Here is a 27,791-nt window from a genome sequence, read left to right as displayed (position 1 = left end):
GTGCGACCCCTGCGTGATGACGTCACCAACGCGACGCGCAAGGGGAGGGGGTGGTGGGGGGGGGGGCGTCACCAACGCGGCTGCGACTGCATCCAGAAAAGAGAGAATAGTGCGGAAATTTCACCACAACACGCAGCCGGACCGGTACGTAGCGGTTTATTACGGTTAATTTTGAACTCAGAATGCGTTCCGTAATGTCGGCTTTGTTAGTGTTTGTTCTGTCAGTAAGTTTGGCAACGGAAGCTGTAGCTAGTTTTTGTTGCTACGCATGTTGTTAACAAGATATATTGTACTCGTATTGTTTGGCACGTAACTTATAAACATATGAAATATTGAGAACAGCAGACTAACAGGACGTGCAAGGACAACAACTAAATAGGACCGAATACGGGTTGTAATTAGAGTTAAGTGCCACATAATATGCAGAATATCCTTCGGCATGATATATTTTACTGTTATTGTGTAATTATAAGTGCTTCTTTTAGGGTTAGGCGATTGTTACGCAACTTGACGTTATAGGAAAGGACTGCATTTGCCCCCAAATGTGTGCATTTATTGCCATGATGTCATGATTGGACGTCCTTATTTTAGGATATGGCAGTGATGTGGCAGCTCGTAGCCTGTAAGCCTACAAATCATCTCACACACACACACACACACACACACACACACACACACACACACACACACACACACACTGGATGCTGGATGTGGATGTGCACACACACACACATGTGCTGAGTCTGTTTGCATGTTGTTTCATTGCAGTCTCTGCAGAGTGGTTTTGAGTTTCGCTGTGCAAGAGTCAAGGTGATCTGGACATTGATTTCCACCAGCTGATGATGCTCTTTTCAGAGGAGAGTGACCTGCTTGAGAATGATTCAGGAAGTGACTTCAGGGGAGAGTTTTGTGAGGCTTTTCCTCAAAGAATGTCATAATGTGAGAGTTAAATGTAATCTTTGGCAGCCCTGTTTCCCTGCCTTTGTCCAGAGAGTAGCGCTGCCTCCGGTGTCATCACATGACTTGATTTACAGTCATATGTTTGGGGATTATACCATACTTATGGTGCCTATATGCTCTCTCTTTCCTTTCTCTCAATACAACATGGCAGTCACTCTTTGTTTTTGACATAAGTCCAACAATTCATAAGTCAGTGTGCATCTTTGGAAATGTTTGGCACTTCTACTTTTCGTTTCATCTCTACTGACTTCTGTTAATTGGCTTGATTGAGCAGGTTTCAGACGGGAGGTGAAGCATATTTGATCATTTATCACCAGTTGGATCGGTATTGATGAAGTGTGAGTTGATTAGAAATCACTAGTGTCTCCATCATATCTTCCATTGTGTGTGTGTGTGTGTGTGTGTGTGTGTGTGTGTGTGTGTGTGTGTGTGTGTGTGTGTGTGTGTGTGTGTGTGTGTGTGTGTGGTGTGACTCATCAAACCCACTCGGCTCAAGAGACGCCTGTTGATTGTCCCTCGTCGGTGTCTTCCTCTGCATCTGCCTTTTCTTGCGCTCGTCACACACATGCAGACGTTTTTCAGCGGGCATGTGTCAGCTGTTAGTCTCATTTCCCGTCTGGTTTTAAAAGATGGAGGAAGAGAAAGCACATAACTGACACATGAGGAGGTTCAGGTGGACTGATGAGCTCCAAAAACAACAAAAACAACAAGAAAAATACATTATTAATACAGAATATAATGAATGTCAATTAAAAACATATTTTTGTCATTTATTTGTTCCAAAAAAACTGCGAGAAATAAATAAATGTGCAAGACTCAAATTAGAAAGATTGCAGACAGAAATGTTTTGTTTTTTTCCATGTAATTTGGCAACTTTATGCTTAATTACATAAAGACAAGATGGATGCAATGCAGATGTCTGTAGAAGCGTAGACAGTGGAGATGGTTTAGCTATCAGTCCACAGATAGACACACTGCTCTGCTGACGCTCACATGCAATAGTCACATTCATTATTGATGAGCTTTGGGGGAAAATGGAGAGGCATCAAAAGGGAACGTGTGTGTGTGTGTGTGTGTGTGTGTGTGTGTGTGTGTGTGTGTGTGTGTGTGTGTGTGTGTGTGTGTGTGTGTGTGTTTCAAAGCTAGGACCACCACATGGATGGCACGACAAAAACTTGTCCTTAGCATTGAGTATCTGTTAAATACCAAAGAGGTTTGTGATCTTGTTTACTGATTTGATGATTACATTCCTGATTTACTTCAATATTTTGCCAGTTTTAGAGGAGCCTATAAGATCTGGAACGTCTTCTTCTATTTTACGCATTCAACATTTTAAAACTTAGAAACATTAATATGTGCTAAAGTATAGAAAACTCAGGTGTTATTTTGTCAACCAGCAAATACAGTTTATTAGGCACAGCTGGCTCAAACTAATGGCGTCCAATACAACAGTCGTGCAGTAAATCCTCCCTCCATGAAGGTTACGATGTTCAGTGTTTGGTGAATCGCTGGTAGAAGAGATGATCGCTGCAGATCAGGCAGAGAAAGAGTTAATTGCCGTGAATGTTTGTGAAGCAGAGAGAGCGAGAGAGAGAGAGAGTGAGGAGTGAGGAAGAGAGGGATGGAAAGCCGGAGGAAGAGGAGAGAGAGACGGCTGGCTGCAGTCTCTGCCTCGTGACGGCGTCTGCGGCGTCGGTTTGTTTACATCCATCGGCAGCAGACGTCCTCGGGTATGTGTGTGTAAACTGAGGCTGCCGTCATTGTGGACCACCACCGTCGCCAGGACTTGAACTGTGACTCTGGCTTCCTGTCTTCAGGATGACTTGTGAGCTGTGTGGGCATTTGGGAGAAAATGCACAATCATGCTGGATGCTAATGGCTTTGTCTTTTAACCAGTTGCAGAATGTCTTGCCTGATAAATACATGAGCATGTGACACATTCAGCTTTGTTTCTGCAACCCTGTGACGTTAAACCGATGCTCTTATGACGGCCTCTCATGCAAACCAGAGCCATGAAGCAGACCTCTCAGACGGCACGTTTGAATGCTTTCATTCTTAAAAGCTTCATTTTTGTAAAGGGAGGTGTGTTTCAACAGTAATTGGATTGTTTAATGATATCGATTACAGGTATTCGTGTCCCTTTTTAGGATCAATTTTAAAATATGTGTCGATCCTCTGACTTTTCATCTTGAGGTCAAAATTTGGTGTAAAGACCAAAGACCTGTAAATTGAATGACATCCCCGTCTGTTTTGGCTGAACTTTAATGTTTAGCATGCCAACACGTGGGGCTGGGCAACAATCAATACCACTGATTGCTTCCCTCACAGTGTGGGAAGTGGTGCTTGCAGTTTTCCCTCACAGCGAGTCAAACAGAGACTCTTAACTTGACCCTGAATGTCAGCTCACTTCTGCTTTCGCCGCGTCTCTTTAAACAGATTCAGACAGTTTTTGATCCAGCGCTCGGTTTTGTTTCCAGGTATGGTCCTCGGTGGCAGGAAATCCCCAGCTTTGTGTTTAGCAGCAGCAGTGAGTAACACTTCTGTGTTTAGTGGCTTTTCACTGGAATTTAAAGCTGCCAGTACTGTTGCCAATCCAACAATTGGTTGAAATAATGTATTCCTCTTTCACTCTTTACATGAGAAACGTCTGTCTTTGTCTTTGAGACTTTGAGACTTTGAGAGTGGTCCTCACGTCTTTACAGGACTGTTGGTAAGTTAAAGTTTAAGTCTGGGTCAGGGTTGTGGTTAGAGCAACTGTGATTCTGACTCATATTCTATGTACATACTGTCCAGAGCTATAAATTATAGGTAGCTCAAAGTAGACAGACGCTACAGATATTTCTGAATGTGTCGATGCAGCAGCCATGAAGGCTACTGTTGTCAGCCAGACCGACTCGTTTAAGACACTTCCTGAAACAACTGAAGGAAGTGAGAAGAGCAAGAAGCAGTTACACACACACACACACACACACACACACACACACACACACACACACACACACACACACACACACCGAGTGAAGCTTTTACTCTCCTTTTGTACTAGACTCTTCATTGAAGTAAGAACATTAATACTATGACAGTGATGAACTTTGTGATTAGCGGTGAGAACGTTTTCACTCAAGCAGGAAGGGACACTGATGACTTATTACTGCAATTAAACTAATTTATTAGAGTGGATAATGTGGAATATAGGTCTCAATCAATGTAAACTGGGAAGATTTAAGAGCTGTATACATTTATCGTACTTGGTGTAAATGTACCTGAGAAAGATGCCGTTAAGATACACTGATATTACAATAACTGAATAATTCACAATTATTGATTTATTGCAGCTCTACACTGTATTTAAAGTTCAAGAAGTTGGATAGTTAGTGATGTGGCTGAAAGTGAGGGGGTGAAACTCAGAGTGTGTGTGTGTGTGTGTGTGTGTGTGTGTGTGTGTGTGTGTGTGTGTGTGTGTGTGTGTGTGTGTGTGTGTGTGTGTGTGTGTGTTGGAGGGTGTGGGTGATGCTCATTTTCATGTGAAAGGGCTACAGCTGCTGCGTCCCTCTAAAGAAATTATTCATGCTTTATTCTAATGCCGATCCCACAGGGTACACACACACAGACAGACAGACAGACAGACAGACAGACAGACAGACAACACCTCTGTTATTGGCTCAATAGAGCCACACGGGGGCAAATCTGTTTCTGACAGAACCACGCGTCCGTCTTTATTTTTCCTTGTGTTACTGTGGTTAAAAGTAAGCGATAACGGACAACCAACAAATGTCCCACGTTTATTTATTCAACGATAACACGATGTGGACAAACAAACAAAAACAAGCATGGAATGAATTTTACAAAGCGGTGTTAACTTTTGGTTGAAATCTCAAATCTTAACCTTTTCGTATAGATTGTGCAGAAAATACACAAGTTGTACTTTCAGAAGTAAAACCTGCCGTTTTTGTGTTTTTTCAGATTGTGAACTTCTGCTAGCCGGTCCTCACTGAACCTGGATCATCTTACTTCCTCTTCTCCTTCATCTAATAGACTGTGAGTAGTTGATGCAAATGATCATTGAGCCCATATACACTTTACAACTAACAAAGTCCTGTCTGAGAGGAGATGCTACCCGACACACACACACACACACACACACACACACACACACACACACACACGTGTGGTGTGATGCCTTCTCTTCAGAGGCCAAGGGAGAAGCTGTAAAAGGTGGTTTTTACCATGTATGGTCAACCAGTCTCTCACTCTCACTCACCTCCTTCACCCAGTCCGTCTAGAATCTGAGACAGAAGCTTCAAACACACCCACATACACCACAAGATACACGTCAGGTCAGTTCCATCACAAACTACGAGGTCCTCTCACTGCTTACATTTAATGGCCTCACATGCAGTGTCTGTGCTATTATTGGCTCACCTTCGTAAAGCTTGTCTTGTCTTCTATTCTCTAAACTAAACTCGAGGCTAAATATGTGAAACAAGAAGGTTTCTAATGTTATTATCCAGATTAGGGTACAGAGTAATTCGGGTCTTTTGGTGACTGAATTCTGTATATTTTAGAGAGTTTTTTGTCGTGGAACTCTAGGATACAACTTGTCAAATTCACCTTTCAAAGCCTCTATAAGTGCTATTGTTAATGGATCTTTAAGCCTGTTTATACTCCTGATAATATGCCAGAATCCGCTTTGTGAATCCTGGATTGGGGTTTCATGTGTCGGGAGCTCTGGACCAGATTCACTGTGGCCTATACAGTGTGTGTGTGTGTGTGTGTGTGTGTGTGTGTGTGTGTGTGTGTGTGTGTGTGTGTGTGTGTGTGTGTGTGTGTGTGTGTGTGTGTGTGCCCCCCAATTCATGTGACTCACAGACCTACACACACACATTCACTGACACGCCAGGCTAAATTTGGAGCGCCCTTATATGGCGGCTTTTCCCCCTCAGTGAGGTTTCTGCTGCTCACTTTGACTTCCTCGTGTTTGCTGCTTGTGATATTTTATCTCTTGGCACCACTGGACTGTTATGGAGACAGTAAACACCGCAGGCCTGCCAAATGACTTAATTCATTAGAGGTGTTACGTCTGTCATCTGTTGCCGGTTAGCATACACGGTGATGGTGTTATTGTGATTGTTTGTTTATGCACAAATAAGACAAATTCCTCCTTTATTGTACCGACAGTACTCAGACCTGTAACATTAAATACAGTCAGGAAGTTGGCGTGATGTGTAGAAACCCACCTTTGATAAGAAGACTTAAGACTTAAGGCTGCTCGTCTTAAGCCCCTCTCAAACCAAGGTGCTTTTTTGGCTTTGGTAGTGGAAAATGTAGCTCAGTTGGCTGAGACGCTGGAAAGTTCTTTCCCGATTTGGGAACAAAGACCAGAGGTGCATCCAGTCTGGTCACTTTCTGCAGTACGTTCCTGTTTGAGGTTGACACACAGGTACAAAACAACTACTATAAGTACTTGAAAAGGAGAACAACTGTGGGTTTGAACACGTCTTGGGTTTTAGTAGCCGCCTGCTGCAGGTCTTTGCATAAGGAATCCTATTTTAGCAGGAGCTTATACATCAACGTTAGAGGAACCAGAGCCACGGTGACTGAGAGCTTTAGACTCTGATCTGTGTGTGTGTGTGTCCTTGGCATTCATAAATCCACGCTGACGGAACAACTACAGGAGCAGACACAACTGTAGCTTGTATTCATGCACAAGTTGTATTATCATATAGCTCAGAGTGAAGCACTTCCTGGTGCTTCATGCTGTTGATAACATGTTTATATAGCCATAAATGTGCACGTGTTTGCCTCTAGTTCCATTTCTACTGATATTTGCCTCTCTGCTCATCAGCACAACACTCAGGCAGCTCAGCTTAAAGGCCCCACAGGCTGATGACTGAGTGTCTGTGGAGCTGTCAGAGCTCATGTTGTTACATGAATATTGAATAACCGCACAGACAACTCCCTCCAGACACACAGCAGACATGCTCAAGAGATTCTCGGTGTTGTTTAGCAGTCTTGCAGTCGTTTCTATTCTATTGACATTTGTTTCCATACCTGAGTCGATTGCAGAGAGGAGACTTCACTTAATCTTTGCCCGTTGGTTTTGTTTGCTGCTGTAGTGTGATTGAGGTGTTTGGCTGTGACAGAAAGTTGTGTCATGTGTGTTTGCAGAGGTTTGAGCTGTGTTGTAACAGTGCAAAGTGTTTATGTGATGCATGAAACACAATCCAGGAAGTCCAGTTAGAGTGACACATCAATGTGTTTTAAGGCTTAGCACCCCCTCTGCACAACACTGTATCCAGAAAGGACTTCAGGTAGTGCTCCAGATGTTTGCATTGACAGATGTGGGGCAGATGTAAGTGGGACATTTCAGGCGATGGACCACATATCAGGAAGTAGGCCACCAACTATTAACCCAGAACCACAATTTAGATAAGATCACTCTATGGGCCTCTTTGTAAAAGATGAATCATTGAGACTGAAAGAATCAGGAAGTAAGCTGCTAAGTAATGGGCTGTACACAACTATGACCTAAATCTGAATTATTGATACACATTTATCTATAATAAATCTACCAAAATAGACTACAGCATATTGTCTAACTAGACCACAGCCAGCTACTGTCCCTTGCGTTTGCTGCAAATGGGCTAATTGCTCTTCACCGAAATGGGACAGAGGGAGCGATAGAGAGACGGCAGGAGTGGAACAGTTGCTTCTACCCTGGCTAAAGGAGACTTCAGGGGAAAAAAGATCCCGAAAGATTCAGGTGGGCGGGCAAAGAGTAGAGGAGAGATTAGAGGGAGCAACACCCAAAACAAGGAGGAGGATGTAGAGGAGAGAGAAAGTGAGGAGGAAGAAATACAATAAAATGTGGAGGACCTTCAGTCTCTTAGCAACATCATCATATGGTGAGAATAAATAGGCACATAAAATGATAATTTATGTTTCTATGTGGGATGATGCACACTGATGCAAATCAACACACTGCATCTGTTGTGTTTTCCAGTTCCACAGATACATGCTTTACATCTATATATGTGTGTGTGTGTGTATATGTGTGTATATATATATATATACACACACACACACACACACCCACACACACACACACACACACACACACACACACACACACACACACACACACACTGATATATGTTTGCACCTCTGGACGATGGATTTTAAAACTTTATTTTTTCGTTTATGTTCTCCAAAACATTCATTCTAATTGTTTTCTGTTTTCTGAAGTCTGCACTAACATTTCATGATAACATGTGAACACAACCCAGTGAATGAGAGTTAATCAGTAATATATGGATAAACTGTTGGTGAGGTAACGTGGATGTACGAGTGTTTTAACTTCTTAAACCCTGATGATTGAGCTTTAGACTCACTACAGTGATTCATTACAAAGATTAAAACTGACCACAAGGTCCACTCTGCTTTTCTTTTTCTCTTTCTCTTTCATTTGAGCTGCGACAGTAAGATGGTACTTCATTATTCTAGCAAAGCAATAGAGTTCAACAGAGCTTTAAATATAAGATATGAAAAAAGGAAACTAGCGGTCGGAAGGGGTTATATGAAGAAGAGTGTGTAGGAGGAGAATGTGAATGATGATTGGATTATTTGACTTTATGCGTTGCAGTTGAAGCTTAGTTTTATACCCGGTCTCACTTTCTGTTCTCTGTTCCTCATTTCTCTTCTCTTCATGGTTTCCTTTTCACACATGAATTCACTAGCATTCATACTTGCAAGTTTTTGTGTTTTTCGCCCTTTTCAGCCGTGAGATTTCCTCTTTTTTTTTTTTTTCTTTTTTTTTTTTCAGCGCCTGGTGAACATCGTCCGTTTTTGTGTCACAAACAGCCGATTAATCCAACCTGTCCTTTCTCATCCAGAGAGGACGAACGTCTTTCTGGAGCAGCCGTGGCTCTGCGCAGAAAGAGGGTCACCTCACATGGGAGTGTGTGACCGCGCGTGTGAGGGTGTGTGTTCAGGCCTCCTGCCGTCGCCCGCTCTTCCCGGACACTCATGGCGGGGGTCCGAGAGCGCGGCGAGCGCGGCTCCCGCATACAGAGGCCGTGGTCGGTGTACCGGGCCAGCACATTCGAGCTGTCCAGCGAGATGATCGGCTTGGCTCTCGCAGGTGAGGAACATCTGATTCTTTATATAAATGAAATGTTTCACATGTAAATAACATTTCAGAGGCTTTGAGCACCAACAAGTCTGATACAACTGCCTTGCGGTGTTTTGAGATGAATTAATTGTGTGTATCAGAAGCTCAGTGCAGGGCTTTTTGTCCAGTTGTTTTCTTTTACATCTCATGTTGTTGGTTGTTGGTTGGTTTCCAGGAAACAGTCAGGACCCAGATGAGCCTGTGCTTGAGTTCAGTGTGGGTGAGTAACACAGTTTAGTCTTTTAGCTAATGAGAGACTCATTGATTATTGTTATTATCACCAGTTCATCATTTATTGTCTTTGAAATGCTGGTTGGCTATTGGCCTCTTGGCTCATTTCGTGTTTCTCATCCAGTCTGCACAGACCTGCTGACTCCTGCTCTGGATCGTAAACCCAACAGCTTTGTAGCAGTGAGCTGCACGACGCCACCGCAGGCCTTCTGGACCAAACACGCCCAGACCGAAGTCATCGAGGTCAGACTCTCTCGACTCCTAACCCTTATAGTCACAGTGTTATGGCAGTTAGAGGCTCCTCGGCCATCGTGTGACACATTCACGGGTTAAATACGTGTCATTTTGAGATGGAGTTGATGAAATTGTTCAGGGATTTGTTTCAATCACGCAAAAGTGTGTTTGTCTCCACCTACGCCTCCCTCCTCTACGTCGTTACTGTGGATCAGGAGGGCGGAGGACGAGGGAGAAATTAATAAATTGAGCTGCAACCACACACTTTTAAAAAGCCAGCTGATAAACAACGAGCCATTACCATAAACGAGAACAAGTGCAGTTCAGCTGGTCGCTTCAAATCCCATTTAACTGTAAAGAGTTTTCTGTAGAAGCGCAGGATGAGTCATGAACAATATTTTAACATTTAGATCAGAGACAGCACAGGGACAGAGCATTATGTATTTTTACTAATACTAACCCTAAAGAACTGGTCTTGACGTAATGCTGGTGTGGCTGGTCTGTCCACAGGGCACCAGTAACCCCATCTTCCTCAGCAGCATCGCCTTCTTCCAGGAGTCCAACATCAACCAGCAGACGCAGGTGAAGGTGGCCGTCTACGACGTGAAGGACCGCTCGCAGGGCACGGTACGGTTCACAGAGACGGCTTTTAGCTTTTATGTTTCATTTGAAGTGAAACGGTTCGCTTAGGTCGGACTTTTGGTTACGCAAAACAAATGTGAATCAAGATTCTGCAGCTCAGCAAAGATAAACAGTGACTGGTCTGTGCATCTGTTCTCTGGAATTCACACCTGATAAGAAGAAATAAGCAAATAGCTGAACGTGAACTAATCAATATTGTCTTTCTGTCTCTGCAGATGTATTTGTTGGGCTCGGCACTTTTTCCTGTTAAAGAGTTGTTGCAAGAGAGAAGCCACAGATTACAGCTCGAACTGAGGTAACACACACACACACACACACACACACACACACACACACACACACTCACTCTCTTCTAGCTTCTTTCTGCTGTATGTTTGAAAGAAAAGGCTTTTTTTATTATTTTTAGATATTGATACATAAATGTCTTTTCGCTGCTTAAAAACTTGGTAAATCATTCTGTTGTATTCTGTTTTGTTGACCTCTTGAGAGACTTCAGATCATTCAGCTCGTTAAGATGTTTCCCGTTAAGAGAAACATCTTGGTTTGAAAGATTAATGTCGAAGGATATATATATATTTTCATATGAAGGAAAATCAAGTAAATGTGCCTCAATGGACAGATCAGCAGAGAACCAGCGGGTGGGGAACATCACCATAGCTGCCTGGCAGATGGAGGAGAGAGCGGATCAGAGGATGTCGGTCGGCCGTCTGCCAGACAGCATCAACGGACGGGTAAGAGCCGCTGGGAGGGACATGGTGTAAAATCACTGGTATTTAGTTATTTTGCATATTGTTAATAAATGAATCGGGTACAGCCATCATCTCCTAACTGTTAAATGTGTTTCATGTGCTTCCCTGAGGCTTCCTGTTTATATCTGTGTGTACGGCTTTATAATCCAACAATGAGTCACTTAACCTTCTTTATGTCATAATGTAGGAGCACTGTAGAGGTGAGTGTAGGCCTAAAAGATTGAACGGGCAGATGGAGGCGGTTTGATGACCGTGTGTGTGTGTGTGTGTGTGTGTGTGTGTGTGTGTGTGTGTGTGTGTGTGTGTGTGTGTGTGTGTGTGTGTGTGTGTGTGTGTGTGTGTGTGTGTGTGTGTGTGTGTGTGTGTGTGTGTGTCCTGCAGACGGTGCTGCCTGTTGACGAGAGCCTCACCGAGTCCATGGGAGTCCGGATAAAGTACGCCTCGCTATGCAAAGACACCCTGCTGCGCTCAGGTGTGACGGCTCTTTATTTTCAGATACAATCATATTGACTTTATGAGTTAATAGCACTTACAAAATGAGAAATAAAGTGTTTGCAATGTGGTTTATATCTCATCATTTAAATAACCTGCATCGGGTTTATGGATAACCATCACAACAGTTTCATTTATATACATAGATGATGCCATGAATCTCATTTCCTCACACGTTAGAATATCATTACAAGATTTACATAAATTCAAAGATTTAGGAAAAGATGACAGAAAGTAAAAACCAACACTGTCCAGAAAGTGAGGGAATAAAAATAGATCAGTGTATTGATAATATTACAGTTCTAATGAAATGTTTTTGCCTTTCTTTCCATCTTCTACCTCTTAAAACCTGCATGGCTCCATGTTTACCAATACATCAGACCATAAATCTTATTATCTGGTAGAAATACATTGATCGTCACCAGTGAGTGGGAGGGATCTGTTTACCGCTGATCCAAAAATAACACAAATGTTTGAAGCGTGTCATTACATTTCTACAACGTTACAATATGTTTTTCACGAGTGTTTCTTTCTTTAGGTGTTCTTTTCATGTAGTAATTGTTTCACTCTGTACAGTAAAGTATATTTAAGTAACTATAACTTACTATACTGGTTACCAAAAACGAACTAAAGTGAATTCAAGCCTAATCGCAGCTAATTACACGGCCTGTGTTGTCAGTGTTTGGAGGCACGATGTCCAGGATGTACCGCTTCCCCACGACTGATGGGAACCACCTGCGGGTGCTGGAGCAAATGGCTGAGAGCGTCCTCTCACTCAACATCCCCCGACAGTTCATCAAACTGCTGCTGGAGGAGGACGCAGCCAGGTTCAAACACACACGTTTCCATTTCTCACATTTCAGATGTTTAGAAGCGCGGCTGTATGAGGCTCTTCTACATTTGGAGAAACAGACAGAAAGCAATGTACAGCTATGGCTGTATTTAAGACATCTAAGTGTACGCTGTATTTTGTGATCATGTGATCTGTATTCCCCTCTTGGTGCCTAACTGCCATTTTCTCCTCACATCTCTGCAGGGTGTGTGAGCTGGAGGAGCTGGGAGAGTTATCCCCCTGCTGGGAGAACCTGAGGCGACGGATTGTCTCTCAGTACCAGACCATAATACTCGCATACCAGGAAACCCTGTCAGACCTCACTGACTACAGAGGTTAGAGGTGTCTCTGTTGCCTCTTGTTGTTTGAACAAATAAAAAATGGTTTGTCACATATGATTATTCCCCCCCCCCTCCCCGCTCCTCTTTCTGTCTCCACGTCAGGCCCGTCGTTCAAAGCCAGTAACCTGAAGGCGGAGAGGAAGCTGGAGTTCATGCCAACCAACCTACATGTGCAGAGGATGAGGGTTCAGGACCAGCTGGGCTTCGGTGAGACGCGAGAACCCGGAGCTAATACAAACGCACCACTTGTCTTCTATTCACACGCGTGATTTCCTCCTCTCCCTTTTCAGAACACACGTACGACGTGATCACAATCGGAGCTCCGGCGGCTCACTGCCAGGGTTTTAAAAACAGCGGTTTGAGGAAACTTATTCAGAAGTTTGAGGAGGCAAAGAAACAGTAAGTTCAGAGGAGACAGACTTGGGTTAATAGAAACTCATTTGCATGTTTTTTCCCCTCAACCACAGTAATATCTGCTGTTTTTGTTGATTTATTCATTCTTCTACTTATGTTATTTCAAATTGTTTAAACATCTGATCCATATGAAAGATGTCTCTCTTTTGATTTGGCTGCTCAGGAGTCATTTTCACATAAATGATGAATGCATTGTTTCTTCAACTATTGCATTAACTCAGTTTTATGGCTTCCTCTTAATTTTGTTTTTGTTACTTTTTATCGATCAGCGTTTATGAGGAGGAATGGTGAGTTGTTGCACTGCTTTGCTTGTCTTCATGTGTTTGTCTCTCACTGCCTTGTACCACCACAAAAACACTTTCACTGTTTCTCTGAGCCGTACCACAATGTTTAGTGATTTTCAAGCATTTTGGATGAACTGGTGAGTCGGTTTAAGGCGACTGAATGCACTTATTTATCTTGACGGCAAACAAATAATGACACATGATGCATTTGGCATTAACAGTGTTGTGTTTGAAAGTAACTAAAATATATGTTGCACACACAGATATTTAATAACACGGAACACAAAGTTTGTTGAAATACCGCTCATTTTGTAAATTCAGTCAAATCTGTCGTCTTGTAAAAACACATATTTACACTTGGAAAACACGTAAAGATGACATTAAGGCGTTGATAAGAACGTTTAAGATCTATTTGAATTTGTAAAGTGAGCGGTATCACTCGTAGTTCATTGTTGTCTCTGTGTTTACCTGTAGCATTCTGCTGAGCCACTGATTAGGACCGTTGTTAAGAACAGGCATGTGCATGCAAGTGCTCTGATGTGGACATAAACAGATGGAGGCTCAACAGTCGGCTTTCTACACTTTGAGGATATAAGAGAGTGTCGTCAGCATGCACTCGGATACAGACGTGCTGCTAAAACCTCGTGTCTCTGCTTCCTGCAGCAGCGCCCTCTCCAGCTCACAGTCCATCGTCTACATACCTCAGGACATCGTCCGGGCCAAAGAGATCATCGCCCACATCAACACGCTGAAGACTCAAGTCAGCTACTACGCAGAAAGGCTTTCCCGAGCCGCCAAGGACCGATCTGCCAGCGGACTGGAGCGGACGCTCGCTATTCTGGCTGATAAGGTTTTATACCACATATCAGTTATAAGGACTTAAGTTTGGAAGCTTTGGTGAGATGTAACGGATATCTCCTCTCCCCCTCAGACTCGTCAGCTGGTGACGGTATGCGACTGTAAGCTGCTGGCTTCGGCCATTCAGGCCCTGAACGCAGCACGGCCCGAGTACATCGCCTCCAAAGCGTCTCCCTCCGCCGACTCGGAACAAGTAGTCCTGCGCAACGACCAGGACACGCTGCTCGCCAAGTGGAGCGGTTCCAACAGCCGTACCTCGCTGCACGCAGACTGGCACGAAGAGGAGTGGGTGAGTTAGTTAGTGAGGAATAACCAAAACTAAAATGTTCTTTTATGTTCATGAATATCAAGAATCAAGATATATCAAGAATACTCTGTGTCCCCAGACAGCCTGTGACAAGAGTTTGTGGAGCTCTGCATTCGCTCGCATTACATAAAGTCTTTGTTATGCAAAATTGTGGGGCGCTCTCTGCTTTGCATACTGATGTGATTCACCTCATCTCTTATGCATCTTCTCTCCCCTCCGGCTGTAATTACTCTATTAGCCCTTCTAGCTTTTAAACATAGATCACATCGCCTGGTGTCTGTGTCCTTTCAGGAGAAGGTTTGGGTGAATGTGGATAAGTCTCTGGAGTGCATCATCCAGCGTGTGGGCAAGCTGCTTCAGAAGGAGAGGAGGCCCAGTGTCTGCAGTCAGGACAGTACCCAGTCTGACCTGCAGGGCGGCGCCTGTAAGAAAGGTAACGCTCACTCAAAATAAACTAATACCTTGGGTTGTTGTTTTACTTTTTAGGGTATAAATGTGGGTTTTTTTGGATGCCGTTTGTGATTACCGTGCATCGCTTTGGCCAAAAGTCACTAAAATAGATATTATTTGCAGTTTTTCATTTAGTTTTTACTTTTAATCTGTTTTAATTATCTTTGTTGTTTTTCTTAACATTAAAAAATATATGAAGTTGGTGACTACAAAAGGGAACAAATAAAGTAACAACTATAGTGAATGAAATGTATTACATGCTACGTGTAAGAGTATGAATTAACAACGCTGTGTGTGTGTGTGACTGTGAAAAGATGAAGGAAAAAGACGAGCTTTCTGGATCAACCCAGAAAGTACATCACAGGAATCTCCATCCTTACCATCATCATCATCATCACCTCCACCACCACCATCCTCTTCCTCTCTGCCTGCCCTTTCCTCTGCACAGGAGTTCTGTAGGTTTAATGAATTCTTATTTATATATACTGTTTTGAGGTCAGCTTCTGATAATTCTCTTCACTTAGAGGAAAGCTGGTGTTTTTCATCTCCTCACCTTTATGTGTTGTGAGAAGAAAGCTGTCTAATGTAAAGCATTTTGTTTACTTTGTTGTCGTGCTTTGGGTCTGTCGACAATGTTGCAGCATTTCTGTAGCAGAAAAAGGCTAAAGGTTGTATTTGAGATTTTGTGCTTACTCTACATGTTGTACTGGACCAGGGTCACGTCTATCCAAACTTTTACTTCAAAATGCTGCAATCAGCTGGCAGTGTGGTGAGGAATAAGCTGGAAAAAAAGGACCACTACTACACACCTTTTATTTCAATCATAAGAGCTAAAAAGACCCGCTTTATACTCTGAGCTGAATGTTCTTTGGATAGATCTTTGACTCTGGTTTTGTAGTGTTTTCTGTGTGTGTCTCTGCTGCCTTGTGTGGCTTACAGCGCCCGCTAATCATGCACGTTGCACCTCCATCCCCTCTTCCAGATGGAAGCCCCAGTGCTGAGGAGGCGTACCCAGGTAAGAGCTGCTCTCCCTCCCGTGCTCCAGGACTCTGCTTTAACAGCAGATATTTGAATATAGCTAGAAAAGTCACTCCTTTATTTTTATGCACATTTTCGGTAATAAAGAGCAGCTTAACACACAAACGAGACATCACAATATTGGACCAAGAACTATGCTTTCCGGTGGGAAATGGTAATGAACTCAGACTTTATAGCATAATAAAGTGTCTGACTTATTTAAGTAACTGCTAAATGTTTAATTTCTTCTTTTTAAAAATGGTTTATTAGAAGTGGTAAGTTGTCGTATTCATGTAGAGCAAAGTTTTTATTATTTTTATTTTATTCTTGTAAAGAAAGAGACGATACTTAAAAATGTCCTGGAGCTTTACTCAGTGGAGTATGATCTCTATCAGCGCTTCTGCTTTTCCTCTTGCTTCTCTGTTCCATCTGTTTTCTGTTTCTGTCTTGACGACTCTTAAAGAAATTAACTAACTTGTGAATTCACTTTATGCGTCATTATTCATACAAAAAATCTGCTGGTGTGTTTCCAGGCGAGTGGAGCGAGGCCTTGTTTCCTCTCCTCACCACGCTCACAGAGTGCGTCGCCATGATGAGCGACAAGGCCAAAAAGTCCATGGTGTTCCTGCTGATGCAGGACAGCGCCCCGACGATAGCCATGGACCTGTCTCTGCAGTACCGCCGCGACGTCGTCTTCTGCCAGACGGTCAGAACAAACGCACAAAGTGACACACACACACACACACACACACACACACACACATTTCAGCTCATCCTAGAATGACTCACGGCAAGGGTGTTGATAGAGAGTTCATAAGTCTGTAAATGTTACAAAACTGGAGGGTGAAAGTCAGACAGAAGAAATGGATTGTTTCACCTGCAGACCCCTACACTCCTACTCTCCAGACGTTTAGTTCTTTGGGCCAAAGTTAAAATAAGCATGTGTGCACAGGAAGCCCAGGTAGTGCATTTTTGTCTTTGCTCGGTTACAACAGTTATATTTACACAGCAGGTTTAAATGACATGGGCGGAGTAAATAGTTGTATTAGCTTTGTCTTCTTCAATGTGCAATAATCAAAGTGCAATACCACACTGAATAAGAAGCAGCCAAAACATCTGAGCATTGTACTCGACAATAACAACACATAACCAGACAATTGTGATTCCCTGTGCGTTCTTCGCTCAGCCTGTTATATAAAACACATGAACGCACAGAAACCAACAACATGCATCCTCTTACATCGTCTCAGAAGCAGCCGAGCTTTACTGTGTCTAAATATAAAACCTGATGTTAATGTTAGTGTGTGTGTGTGTGTGTGTGTGTGTGTGTGTGTGTGTGTGTGTGTGTGTGTGTGTGTGTGTGTGTGTGTGTGTGTGTGTGTGTGCGTGTGTGTTGCAGCTCACCGCTCTCATCTGCAGCTTCATTATCAAACTGAGGAACTGTCTCCGAGACAATGGATTCCTCCGACAGCTGTACACCATCGGCCTGCTGGCTCAGTTTGAGTCCCTGCTCAGCACCTACGGTATGAACACACACACACACATGGACACACACACACACACACACACACACACACACACACACGGACACGTTTCTTTCACTGTTGAACCCCCAGCAGTTAGAGATTAATCAGATTATCTGTGTTAACCACGTGTGTGCGCTCAGGAGAGGAGCTGGCCATGTTGGAGGACATGAGTGTCGGCATCATGGATCTACGCAACGTCACCTTTAAGGTAGGAAGACGTTTAATAATCCTTATGGGGTTCCTGCAGCTGCAGAAATACAGTAAAAAGCTTTTAATTGTGGTTATTTTTGATTCTGCGTAATTTCACTGACATGAAAACTTGAGACATCGCCTCAAAACACATTATATGTCTGCATTATATACACTTCACTTTCAGGTGACCCAGGCCACTGGCAGCTCCGCCCCCGACATGTTGCCGATCATCACGGGGAACCGGGACGGCTTCAACGTCCGCATCCCGCTCCCGGGAACCATGTTCGACGCTTTGCCGCGGGAGATCCAGAGCGGCATGCTGCTGAGGGTGCAGCCGGTGCACTTCAACGTCGGCATCAACGAGCAGCAGACGCTGGCTGAGAAGTGAGCGAGTTGGAGAGGAGAAGAAGAACTGAAACTGTCGCCAGATGTTGTGCGTAACGGATGAAATCACGCTGCTCTACAACTATGTAAGAAAAACGGTTTCTCTGTGTTCAGGTTTGGAGACACATCCCTGCAGGAGGTCATCAACTTGGAGAGTCTCTCCAGGCTAAATTCATACTATGAACAGTTCAAAGAAGTCCTGCCTGAGGACTGTAAGTAAAAAAGTTCCAGTACAGCTTTAGTTGGATATCTTCAGTGGTAGAAGTACATTCACTCAAGTACATTTTTGTTTTCTCTGCTCTTTGTTCTTCGCATTTCGTCATCCATCCTTTCCCCCCCACCTACATTCCCCACCTTCCCCTCCTAAACCCGCTCAGGCCTCCCGAGGTCTCGTTCTCAGACTTGTCTCCCTGAGCTGCTGAGGTTTCTGGGGCAGAACGTCCACGCCAGGAAAAACAAGAACGTGGACATCCTCTGGCAGGCAGCCGAGGTGAAGCTCTCTGCTTTGTTGTGCATGAAATACAATAATTTGTATCCAGTGTTACTTTTCTTATAATAAACCTAATGTGATAAAATGGGACGTATGTTTGTAGATGAACTGATTTTAAAGTTAGATATTGAGTAATACCCACAATATATTATTTTACGGTCATTTACCGATGACTTAAACGTTTCTTCCCTCTCCGTCTCAGATCTGCCGCCGGCTGAACGGGGTTCGTTTCACCAGCTGCAAAAGCGCCAAAGACCGCACGGCCATGTCGGTGACCCTGGAGCAGTGCCTGATCCTGCAGCACGAGCACGGCATGGCGCCGCAGGTCTTCACGCAGGCCCTCGACTGTATGCGCAGGTAGGACGCCCTCACAGTGCCTGAACGAGAAAACACACACACACACACACACACACACACACCTGAAAATCATACCTGGGCAAAACACTTCCCTTCCTGTCAGCAAGGGTTCCTACAAGGGGGTAATAACCTCACCAAATCTTTAACAGCAGTAAAGGGAAACAAATAGATGGAAAATGATGTTTTGCCCATGTGCGACTTTTAAGCACTGCCTGCTTCCTCTGTGAAACAAACTGATCTGGAGTTGCCGGTTCATCTCAAAAGGGATACTTATTTTGATATTCAGTCGGTTGCTTACTTCACCAGACTCTTGCCAAAAAGGTTTAACTTCTGTGACAAGTGTCTAGAGAAGAGACTGATATTCAAGAGAGAGGATCCTCTTTTGATTGTGTGTATTGAGTGCTTGTTGGTCTGTTTGTCCGTCTTCTTGTCTGCGAGTCTGTTCTGTCTGCCTATCTTTGTCTTGTCTTGTCTGTCCTTTCTATAAACCTGCTTCTAGTCTGAGTTACTAACAGGCTGGCAGAGGATTTCTTTTTCTGTATTTGTCATCGGAGCACTTGACCTACCATCGCCACCTTTTCTTTCCCTTCGTCCCTCCTCTTTTTTTTTTCCTTTCCTTCATTCATTTTCAAATTTTGCCTGACGGCACCTGTTGAGAAGGTCTAAAGAAAGATTTAGTTTTCCACTGAACTGCAGCCAAGTCGGAGAGTTTTAGTCAAATGCTTTGTGGTTTTCCGCATGGGAAGTTTGGCTTGCAGCATGGCGAACACAAACAGACTCCTCCATCAGTAAAAAAAAGAAAAGAAATATCATTTAGAAAGAGAAGAATTCAAATAGGTAAAGGTACAGTTTTGGTTTAAGTTATCCGAGCGTTTAAATATACAAAAGCTTCAATTTAATTCCATTTATGTTGCGACTGACTGACGAAAGGAAACGAACTGAATGCCAGCATCTGAAAACAACACATTTCCAGAAAGCGTCTCATTTGAAATGCTTTCCGAAACATATTTAACACAGTTTGTTGTCTGGAAAAAGACATCTACTCACAGAAATAACCAATATGAAAAAATACAGAAGAATTAAGGTGTACCGGGAATTTATATTCCCAAACAGAGCTTTATTGATATTGATCCACGGTGTTACAGCAAATGTGATTATTCTGATTGCGTGACAGAAGTTTAAACCTCAGTGTTTGTATCTTTGTGTCAGAAAACGTTTGTGTGTTCAAAGTGGAGTTTTATGTGACTTTGTTATATTTTGTTGTTAAGCCCATGTAAAAAACAGATGTGATCACAGCTGTCTGCGTTGTACTTGTGCTCAATAAAGTTGCACTGCCGCACAGATACTCGCATGATGCCACATCTCTTTGCCTTTTCCTCCCTCCTTTTTCCTCTCCTCACATCTCTCCCTCATTCCTGCCTCTCTGCCTCATCAGCCGACGAGCATGAAAACAGCTTTTTGATCATTATTAGAGCTTTCATTATCGTTAGGAATGGTTTTGAGCTGTACTGCACGCTGGATGAAGCTTAGAGATATTACACCATTTTTCCCTCTTACCCATAAGTAGTTGAAAATCAATATGCATGTTAGCTTCGTTAGCATGTTGCAGTGAAGAAGTCCTTCTAATGGCATGCAGGCACATTGTGTGTGCAGCTCCTGATTCAGAGTGCAGATGACTTCAAAAAGTCCCCAAATCTCTTGAATTTAAAAGGTGTTTTTGCTCGTGTTGGTTTTCATTTGTCACAAGTGAGACCAAGACATCTTTCCTGCCATGTTTCCCTCCTTCCTCATCCCATGTCTTAGAATATATAAACATGGTGAGCCATTGCTGTTTTTTTCTTATCTTCTCTCCTTTTCTGAAAGACGTAGAAACATCGTTCTTAATTTTCTCTCTCTCTCTCTTTTTGTTCCCTCTTCCTCTGTTTTCCCGCGTGTTTGACTTTGTCATGATTTGGCTCATTTTTGCGGGATTCTTTTATTCTGGTGAAATCATTTCCATTTGTTGTGACCTCCATACGATTATTTGTATTATTATGTCACACCATGAGACCTGCTGTCTGTCGCTGTGGCTTCTTTGTGATTTCTCGCCGGTATCACTTGTTACTTTGTCATTTCACCTCTTTGCCTGGATACACATGCCATCTGTTTATTTTGGCTTTGTTGCCACACGCTTCCTTCCTCTCCTTCTCTTCTTCCTTCTTGCAATCTTTTATTTTCTTTCCTATTTTCTATCCTTCCTTCTCCATCTCTTTTTACATATACTTTTTCCTCATCTGTTCCTCCTCTTTTATTTTCTCCCTCAAACCTCCTCTTCAACCTCTCCTCCACCACCTTCTCCTTCCTCCAACCTGTTTCGCTGCTCCACGCCTCCTCTTCCTCCTACCTTCACGTGACTCGGCAGAATTGGCACGAGGGAGGGGGTGATCCAGAAGAACCTGAGCGGCTTGCTGCCGGTGCGTGACTTCCGGCTGGACCCCAGCCTCCTGTACTCGCTGCCCCTGCTGGCCCTCAGCCCGAACCTCCTGGTGGTGTGGATCTTCCTCAGCGTGGCCTATTTCCTGGCCAAACTCCGCTGCAGCTGAACATCCGCGAGCTGCTCTCTCTGCTGGGAGCGACTGGCTGAAAACATAGTCCCGCGTTTATGGGGAGGGTTGGGAAAACTCCTCACTGACACTGTGAGTGTGTATTCATGCACACTGATACTGTACAGCATGTACATACTGTCCCACCCTGACTCTGGGCTTTATGCAAAGACGCCCCATTTATCAACAGCAAAACCCCGCCTCTTATTTTTGTTTATGGGCTTTTCCTGTCTGTTGTTTTTCCTTTGTCAGCTGCAAAAATCTGCATGTTTGGCCTGAAAAAATATCAACATGATTTGCTTTTTGAGACGGCTCTTGATGTCCACACTGAGCCTGCTGAACGTGAACACACAGATTCTGTTTGTGTGATCCATGTTAGTGTTCTCAGGATGATCTCCGCCTCAACTATGGAGGAAAATACTGAAAAGCTCCATTTTCCCTGTTTTTAGCCACTTTTGAGACCATTTCGCTCCGTATTTGGGTGAGAAAAGCTGCTTAATATTTATGCTGCGTTTTCCCAGACGGTTCCATAACGTAAAGGTGGCGTTTCCAGAGTCATCCGCCCCGGCACGGTTCTTAAGAAGTTAGACAAAAGAAATTCAGCCGGCCCAGTGTGATCACAGTCAGAGTCATCGCTATAAAACAGCTGTATTGCATCTGTTGAACTCAAAACAAAATGTCCAGAAGTTGAACAGGTACAAGTAATTTATATTTAAGATTTAGATGCGTTCACACATCTCATTGATGTGTGTGGTGGATAGCGCCCTCTCATGGACAGATGTACGATCTGCGTGACTGTCAGTGACTGCTCTGCCTTATTCTTCATTCACCGACAACAAAATACAAAAAACACAAAGTGACAGTTTGCGTATTTCTGAAACACCTTGTTGTGAATATGTATAAAGAAATATGCAGGTTAAATATATAAATATATATATCTTGCTTTCAGGAAATAGTTATTCATGATGGTAGCTATTATAATGGAAATCTATTTATCTTCGTTTGTGCAATTTGTTCGGCTTGTTTGATTCATCATTGTCTTCCATGTGCTTTTGCACCTTATAAGCTAAAGTGGAGGGAAAAAAAGCTTTTATTTTGTGCCAAAATTAAGTACGCTGACATTTATATATATATATTTATTTATATATAGTTATTTATATTTGTATATATTTGCAGATTTTATTCCTTTAGGTCTTCCTGCTTTTGTAGACAGAAGGAGGTGTTTTGCCTCTTCAGCCTGTGCACTTTGCAGCAGATCTGGGTCAGTTCTGACTCTGTTTACGTGCAGCTTAATATATCTATTTAGACTCGAGCTTTACCCTTCATTGGGTTTAAAAAAGGAATCAATCTACTCAGTTAATCGTGTGTTTACTCATATTTCAGAACCGCAGATAAACTGAGCACTGAGGTGTGTAAACAAACTTACTCCAAGATAAAAGAAGTGAACACATGTCAACACACAAACAGTGTTTCCTTTGCTCACGCAGAAAACAAAAGCCTCTTCACCGATCCCCTCTGTTCATTTGGCTCGAATGTTCTTTGCATAGCTTGTGCGTCAGTCTTGTGACAACGTGCATGACCCTTCTCCTACAGATGAGGAACGGTGTGATGAAGTATTATGTGCATTTTCCTGTGAAGCAAGTTTGTAGCAGAAACAAATCCGCCCTTCCTGTGTCGGCTAATCCCCCGAGGCAGGACCTGGAGCGCTCTTTAGACGGCGTCCAGAGATCTGTAGTGAGAGTCGGTGTGTTCGCTGCGGGGTTTTCACACCAATGCAGCAAAGATCAGCTCGGTCTCGCCAATCGACAGAGCGGAACTTTTGTGTTTGTAAGGATGCAGTTTCTGATTGGCTGATGCTGGAATGTGTGATTGTAGGATATTCAGGGGAAATGTGCTTGATTATGCAGAGTAGTGCTGTTGGTTCTACACCCTTCAGAGCATGAACGTGGACCAATTTACATTTATCCAGATGTTAACTGAAACCGGTACAGATTGCCGCTGTAACAGTTAGCATTAGCTTTAAAGAACCGAGTTTTGTCGAGTGAAGGAAGTGATTTGAGCTGTGAGATAAAGGAATGAGGAATGTATCGTTGTGCCAAATGCTTTGAGGTTTTTAACCGGTTAATTCAGGTTTGTCGAAAGTAATTATTATATCATTATACAGTTATAAAAGTTTTATTTCCCAGCTGCTCCAATAACAACACCAACCGTGTTTGACCCGATGTTGACATATTACATTACAGAACGGGTTCGGTTGGGACTACAAGAGTTTCTTTACACATTGGAAACCTGCTTTGTAGAAATCAATATCTTCGCCTGTGAAGCTAAAGGAAAGCGTCGGTCTCCTCTCCAGAGTTCCGAGGCTCCGTCTCATTAACATCGACCCAGTAAGGAAATGGATCAGACCAGAAATAGCCTCCTTTGGGAGTGTTACCTCCTCCCGTGACCCCTAGCAACTCAAATACTACAGTATAATGGTCCATGAGGTCTGACATACAGTAATGACTCTTTTCTTAGAGGTGAGGGATTAAATAGCTCTCTGTCTCAAAGCAGTTTGCAGCGCTTGTTTTTGTAGTTGTCGCCCAGTAGAAACACACATTTGTTGTAAATTCTCACATTGTGTGTCTTAAGCGCTTCAACCTGAAAGGAACATTTCCTAAAATGTAAAACAACTTCTTTAACTTATAATTTATTGTTTTGTTTTTTAATCTCGTCGCTCCAGTTTAGAACTACCTCTGTGAGACAGAAGTTATACATTAGAGTTTATTTAAAAGAAGATATTAATATATAAATACATCTAATATACAAATGTGTAATTACAGAATCACTGAGCAGCAGGGATGTGAAAGAATGGGAATTATTTTATGTAAAATATACAAAACTAGTAATATTTTCACTGCTCATTAATTCCCCGTACTTGTGTGTAATTACACTAAAGTGCTTCCTTAGAACATTAATGAAAACTATTGTGTCATCGGCCTGAAAGAGAAACATCTTTTTCTTTTCTTTTTGTTTCATTCTTAAGAATCCAGATGTATCAGAGAGTATATTTGTATCGCTGTACAGAACTTGTATTTATGTATTGCCAAAACGTTTGCTATATATTGTCTTAAATTATTCCAAAGCAGATTATATATAAATCATCTATATAATGTTATTATTATGCTTGTGCCATGACCATCATGTTGTCACTTTAGACCACAGTTCAGAACGTCTTGTTTGAAATGCAGATTTATTTGTTTTAGTTTATTATGTTGATTGAAATACTTCTCATGCTAAACTGTTGACATAATAACAATTTGCACTTTGCTCTGAGTCCTCCTGTTTACACTATAAATCATATTGTATCAACAGGTCATTTATAATGGTCACATTTAACAATTGTTGTGTTAATTACCTAATGCTGTGTCATTTCCTTCAGTGCAATGTCAAAATTCAAATCTTTATTTAAAAGATCTGCATTTTTCCAGGTATTTTAATTCTAGAATCTGATTTTTTTTTTTTTTGGTGTCAAAAGTAATCGGTTTGATCCCGGTTCCTCTGAGACTCTGCAGCCGTTACATGTCCAAACGCCTCAGCCTGGCTGCGTCCCGCGTTGCTCTAAATGTACAACAAACCCAATAAAAACGCTCCAGTCAGTGTGTCCCTGAACGCCACAGCCCTGCTGTAATAAACGTCCTGCGCCTCCTCCTGCAGAACACAACTCTGATGATAGTTTGTGGTCTTTGAGGTTGACTTGTTTTTCCATTCTTTGCATCTCTTAACTGACTTTAACTGTGCTTTCTTTCCGCTTTTCCTCCGTGTGTGTGTGTGTGTGTGTGTGTGTGTGTGTGTGTGTGTGTGTGTGTGTGTGTGTGTGTGTGTGTGTGTGTGTGTGTGTGTGTGTGTGTGTGTGTGTGTGTGTGTGTGTGTGTGTGTGTGTGTGTGTGTGTGTGTGAGAGAGAGAGAGAGAATGGTGCTGCATGTTGTCGTTGTTCCTCATTCACTTTGAAAGAGTTTATATAATGAGTCTTCACTGGCCTCATCTGGTGATCAGCTGGACTGGTTTGTTTGTCTGTCTGTCTGCTTGTCATTTTTTTAACAAACAAAATGACCCAGTTAGGACTTTATGCGTTACTTTATGCGTTACATGATACATGATACTTACATAATCTACTCATTTGTTGAGACTCGACTCCCAGCAGAGTAAGTTTCATTTCAAAGATTTAAAACAACGTTTCTGCATCACTCACAGCGCCCATCGTCTCCATTACTCTGCCCTCATTCTGTCTCCTCAGCGAGGGCTGCAGACGAGAAAACACCGTGAAGAACGTCGGCTGCCGAAAGTACGCGTTTAACTCGCTGCAACTCAAGGCCTTCCCCAAACACTACCGACCGCCTGACGGCACGTACGGGAAAGTGGAAACCTGATTGGACCGCAGGGAGCTCTGCGTTATTATCGGACCGTATGGCTGCTGTGTTTTGGGAAGGCCGAGACCGGACTGGGTGCCATCAAGACGCGTCACCGGGTTTGTGTTTCAGAGGGTTTAGATTATTTGAAGGTAAACTCAGTGACTCACTAAAGAACAGTTGCACCTTCCTGAAAGAACAGCACATTCATACCACCTTAGTATAAACTGATTAGTTTATTCCATGTTATGCATAACACAGTCAATGTAAGAATGTTTAGCTCCTGGGTTTTTATTTCTTATTATCGAAATGTACATGAACAACACTGCCTCACCCCTCAACAAGCACTGATACAATCAATATCACCACGCAAACCTTTATATTTAAGCTCCACAATGTAAATCAAGAGATCAATCATGAAGACCACCTGTGTGAATCCAAATATATATAAATAAAACCCACAGTATTTGGACTAATTTGCAGTTAGGATGTCTTAGGATGAGATATTTAGGCTGTGATATTTATATTGAGGGGGGAAAACTCTTAGAAATCAAAGGATTGTGTTTTATTATTGTCAACAAATCTCATGAAAATACCAAAAACTAGTACTCAGCCCCAAGCCCAAGATGGTAATCTTTAAAAAAACATATAACAGACAGATAAATGAATTCAAAAAGACAATTTTAGTCAAACAGGAGGGAATAGTGAGTTAGTTGGGGACTATTTTCAGCGGCGGATTAATCCACATTTGGTGCTCTAGATGTGGGATTGAGTCAGAATAATCTACAGTGATGGAGGAACATGTGAGGCTCACTGCTGTGTTTTTAAAGGAGCTTTCTGGCTCAGAGGAAGACGAGTCATCAGGCTGTGGCTTCATCATTTCTTTGTTCCTTTAGGGTTTTTTTACACCGGTTTAGTTGACTACAACAAAAATGTTGAATATTGACGGCATTATACTTTTAGGAGTAGTCACTTCACAGACTGAAATGTGGATGGAAGGTTTCCTTTTACACAGCTTAACGACACACGGGTTATAAATCATGTAGCGCCATTAAAACCCTGTTTAAGGACAATGAGGAACTGTAACTTGGTGTAATGTGACGAAAACTCAACTGAAATTCCCAATAATGTCAAAATATTTTTTAAAAGTAGGCAAGAGTGTCGAGGACAAGCTGCCAAATGTGAACAAATGGGATCAATTAAAGTTAATTGATCTCATTTGGAGAAATTCAATGATACATAAATATAGAGGGGCTGCGCCTCTTCATTCCACGTGTTTCTATGCAATTTGTTTTTGCTGCTTATGATTACAATCACTTGGCATTTTCATTGTTATTTTAAATGTTAAAGAAGCACATGGCATTAGCTAAAATAAAGAAGTTTTAGAGCATGAATACAATCTGAAGCAGCTAGAGCGAGTGAAGAAATACTGTTTTCTTCTCGAGTGTTGAGGACAAAGGGGGACATTTTGTTTGCATTTTATCACCTCATTTCCTTCGTTGTGTATTTAACTGCCACACTCATTTGCAATGACCTGTCTGTACCACACGGGGGAGCTCTTCACTTCCTGTGAAGTCCTGAATCCATTGCGCTGGTGGAGCCTCTTATATCCAGTCCATGGTTAAACCACATCACAGCTTGTCCTCAATGCATCTTACTGTAACATGAGTCACACTGTCAGACTCACTGCCGATGGCCCTCCTGCTGCAGAACTCCATGCTCATCAATCGAAGAAGTGCTCTTTGTTCTGTCAACATGCTGTGTAGATTATTTGGCATTTTACTTGCGATTACAATACTTTCTGTCAATCTGAGAACATCTGTGAAGGTTTGAATGTTGCTATATATTATAACTTGTCAATATCTGATGCTGAAATAAATATTAAATTGA

At 42.6% G+C, this 27,791-nt stretch overlaps 1 protein-coding gene across 10 annotated transcripts; it reads left to right on the top strand.

Annotated features, from left to right (window-relative positions):
- The first annotated feature begins 64 nt into the window (after nt 1–64).
- Nucleotides 65–27,791, top strand: LOC137879209 (inositol polyphosphate-4-phosphatase type I A-like). Of its 10 annotated transcripts, none has more exons than XM_068719881.1 (27): nt 65–144; nt 4,924–4,998; nt 8,853–9,100; nt 9,306–9,350; nt 9,486–9,604; nt 10,106–10,222; nt 10,453–10,532; nt 10,857–10,968; nt 11,368–11,458; nt 12,158–12,305; nt 12,515–12,645; nt 12,754–12,858; nt 12,942–13,050; nt 13,335–13,352; nt 14,013–14,199; nt 14,281–14,496; nt 14,806–14,947; nt 15,279–15,419; nt 15,947–15,979; nt 16,515–16,687; nt 17,381–17,504; nt 17,648–17,715; nt 17,884–18,083; nt 18,198–18,295; nt 18,461–18,573; nt 18,776–18,930; nt 25,790–27,791. In XM_068719881.1, the coding sequence occupies exons 3-27, from the start codon at nt 8,986–8,988 to the stop codon at nt 25,920–25,922; spliced, it is 2,973 nt and encodes a 990-aa protein (XP_068575982.1). In that variant the 5' UTR covers nt 65–144; nt 4,924–4,998; nt 8,853–8,985; the 3' UTR covers nt 25,923–27,791. The 10 variants fall into 10 exon arrangements, with proteins under 10 accessions (XP_068575982.1, XP_068575978.1, XP_068575985.1 ...); XM_068719877.1 differs by lacking the exon at nt 25,790–27,791 and adding an exon at nt 21,332–25,221; XM_068719884.1 differs by lacking the exon at nt 15,279–15,419.

Source organism: Cebidichthys violaceus, unplaced genomic scaffold (assembly GCF_023349555.1).
Source record: "Cebidichthys violaceus isolate CVI_PGR_0920_01 unplaced genomic scaffold, fCebVio1.0.p SCAF_24, whole genome shotgun sequence".
NCBI lineage: Eukaryota > Metazoa > Chordata > Actinopteri > Perciformes > Stichaeidae > Cebidichthys > Cebidichthys violaceus.
The sequence above is the reverse complement of the archived record's forward strand: the minus strand, read 5'-3'. Positions and strand labels throughout refer to the sequence as shown.

Coding starts and splice junctions, on each gene's coding strand:
- LOC137879209 (XM_068719877.1), top strand. CDS start 8,986: ATGGCGGGGGTCCGAGAGCGCGGCGAGCGCGGCTCCCGCATACAGAGG. Junction 10,969..11,367: donor CAGACAGCATCAACGGACGG/GTAAGAGCCGCT, acceptor TGTGTCCTGCAG/ACGGTGCTGCCTGTTGACGA. Junction 17,505..17,647: donor GTCCCTGCTCAGCACCTACG/GTATGAACACAC, acceptor GTGTGCGCTCAG/GAGAGGAGCTGGCCATGTTG.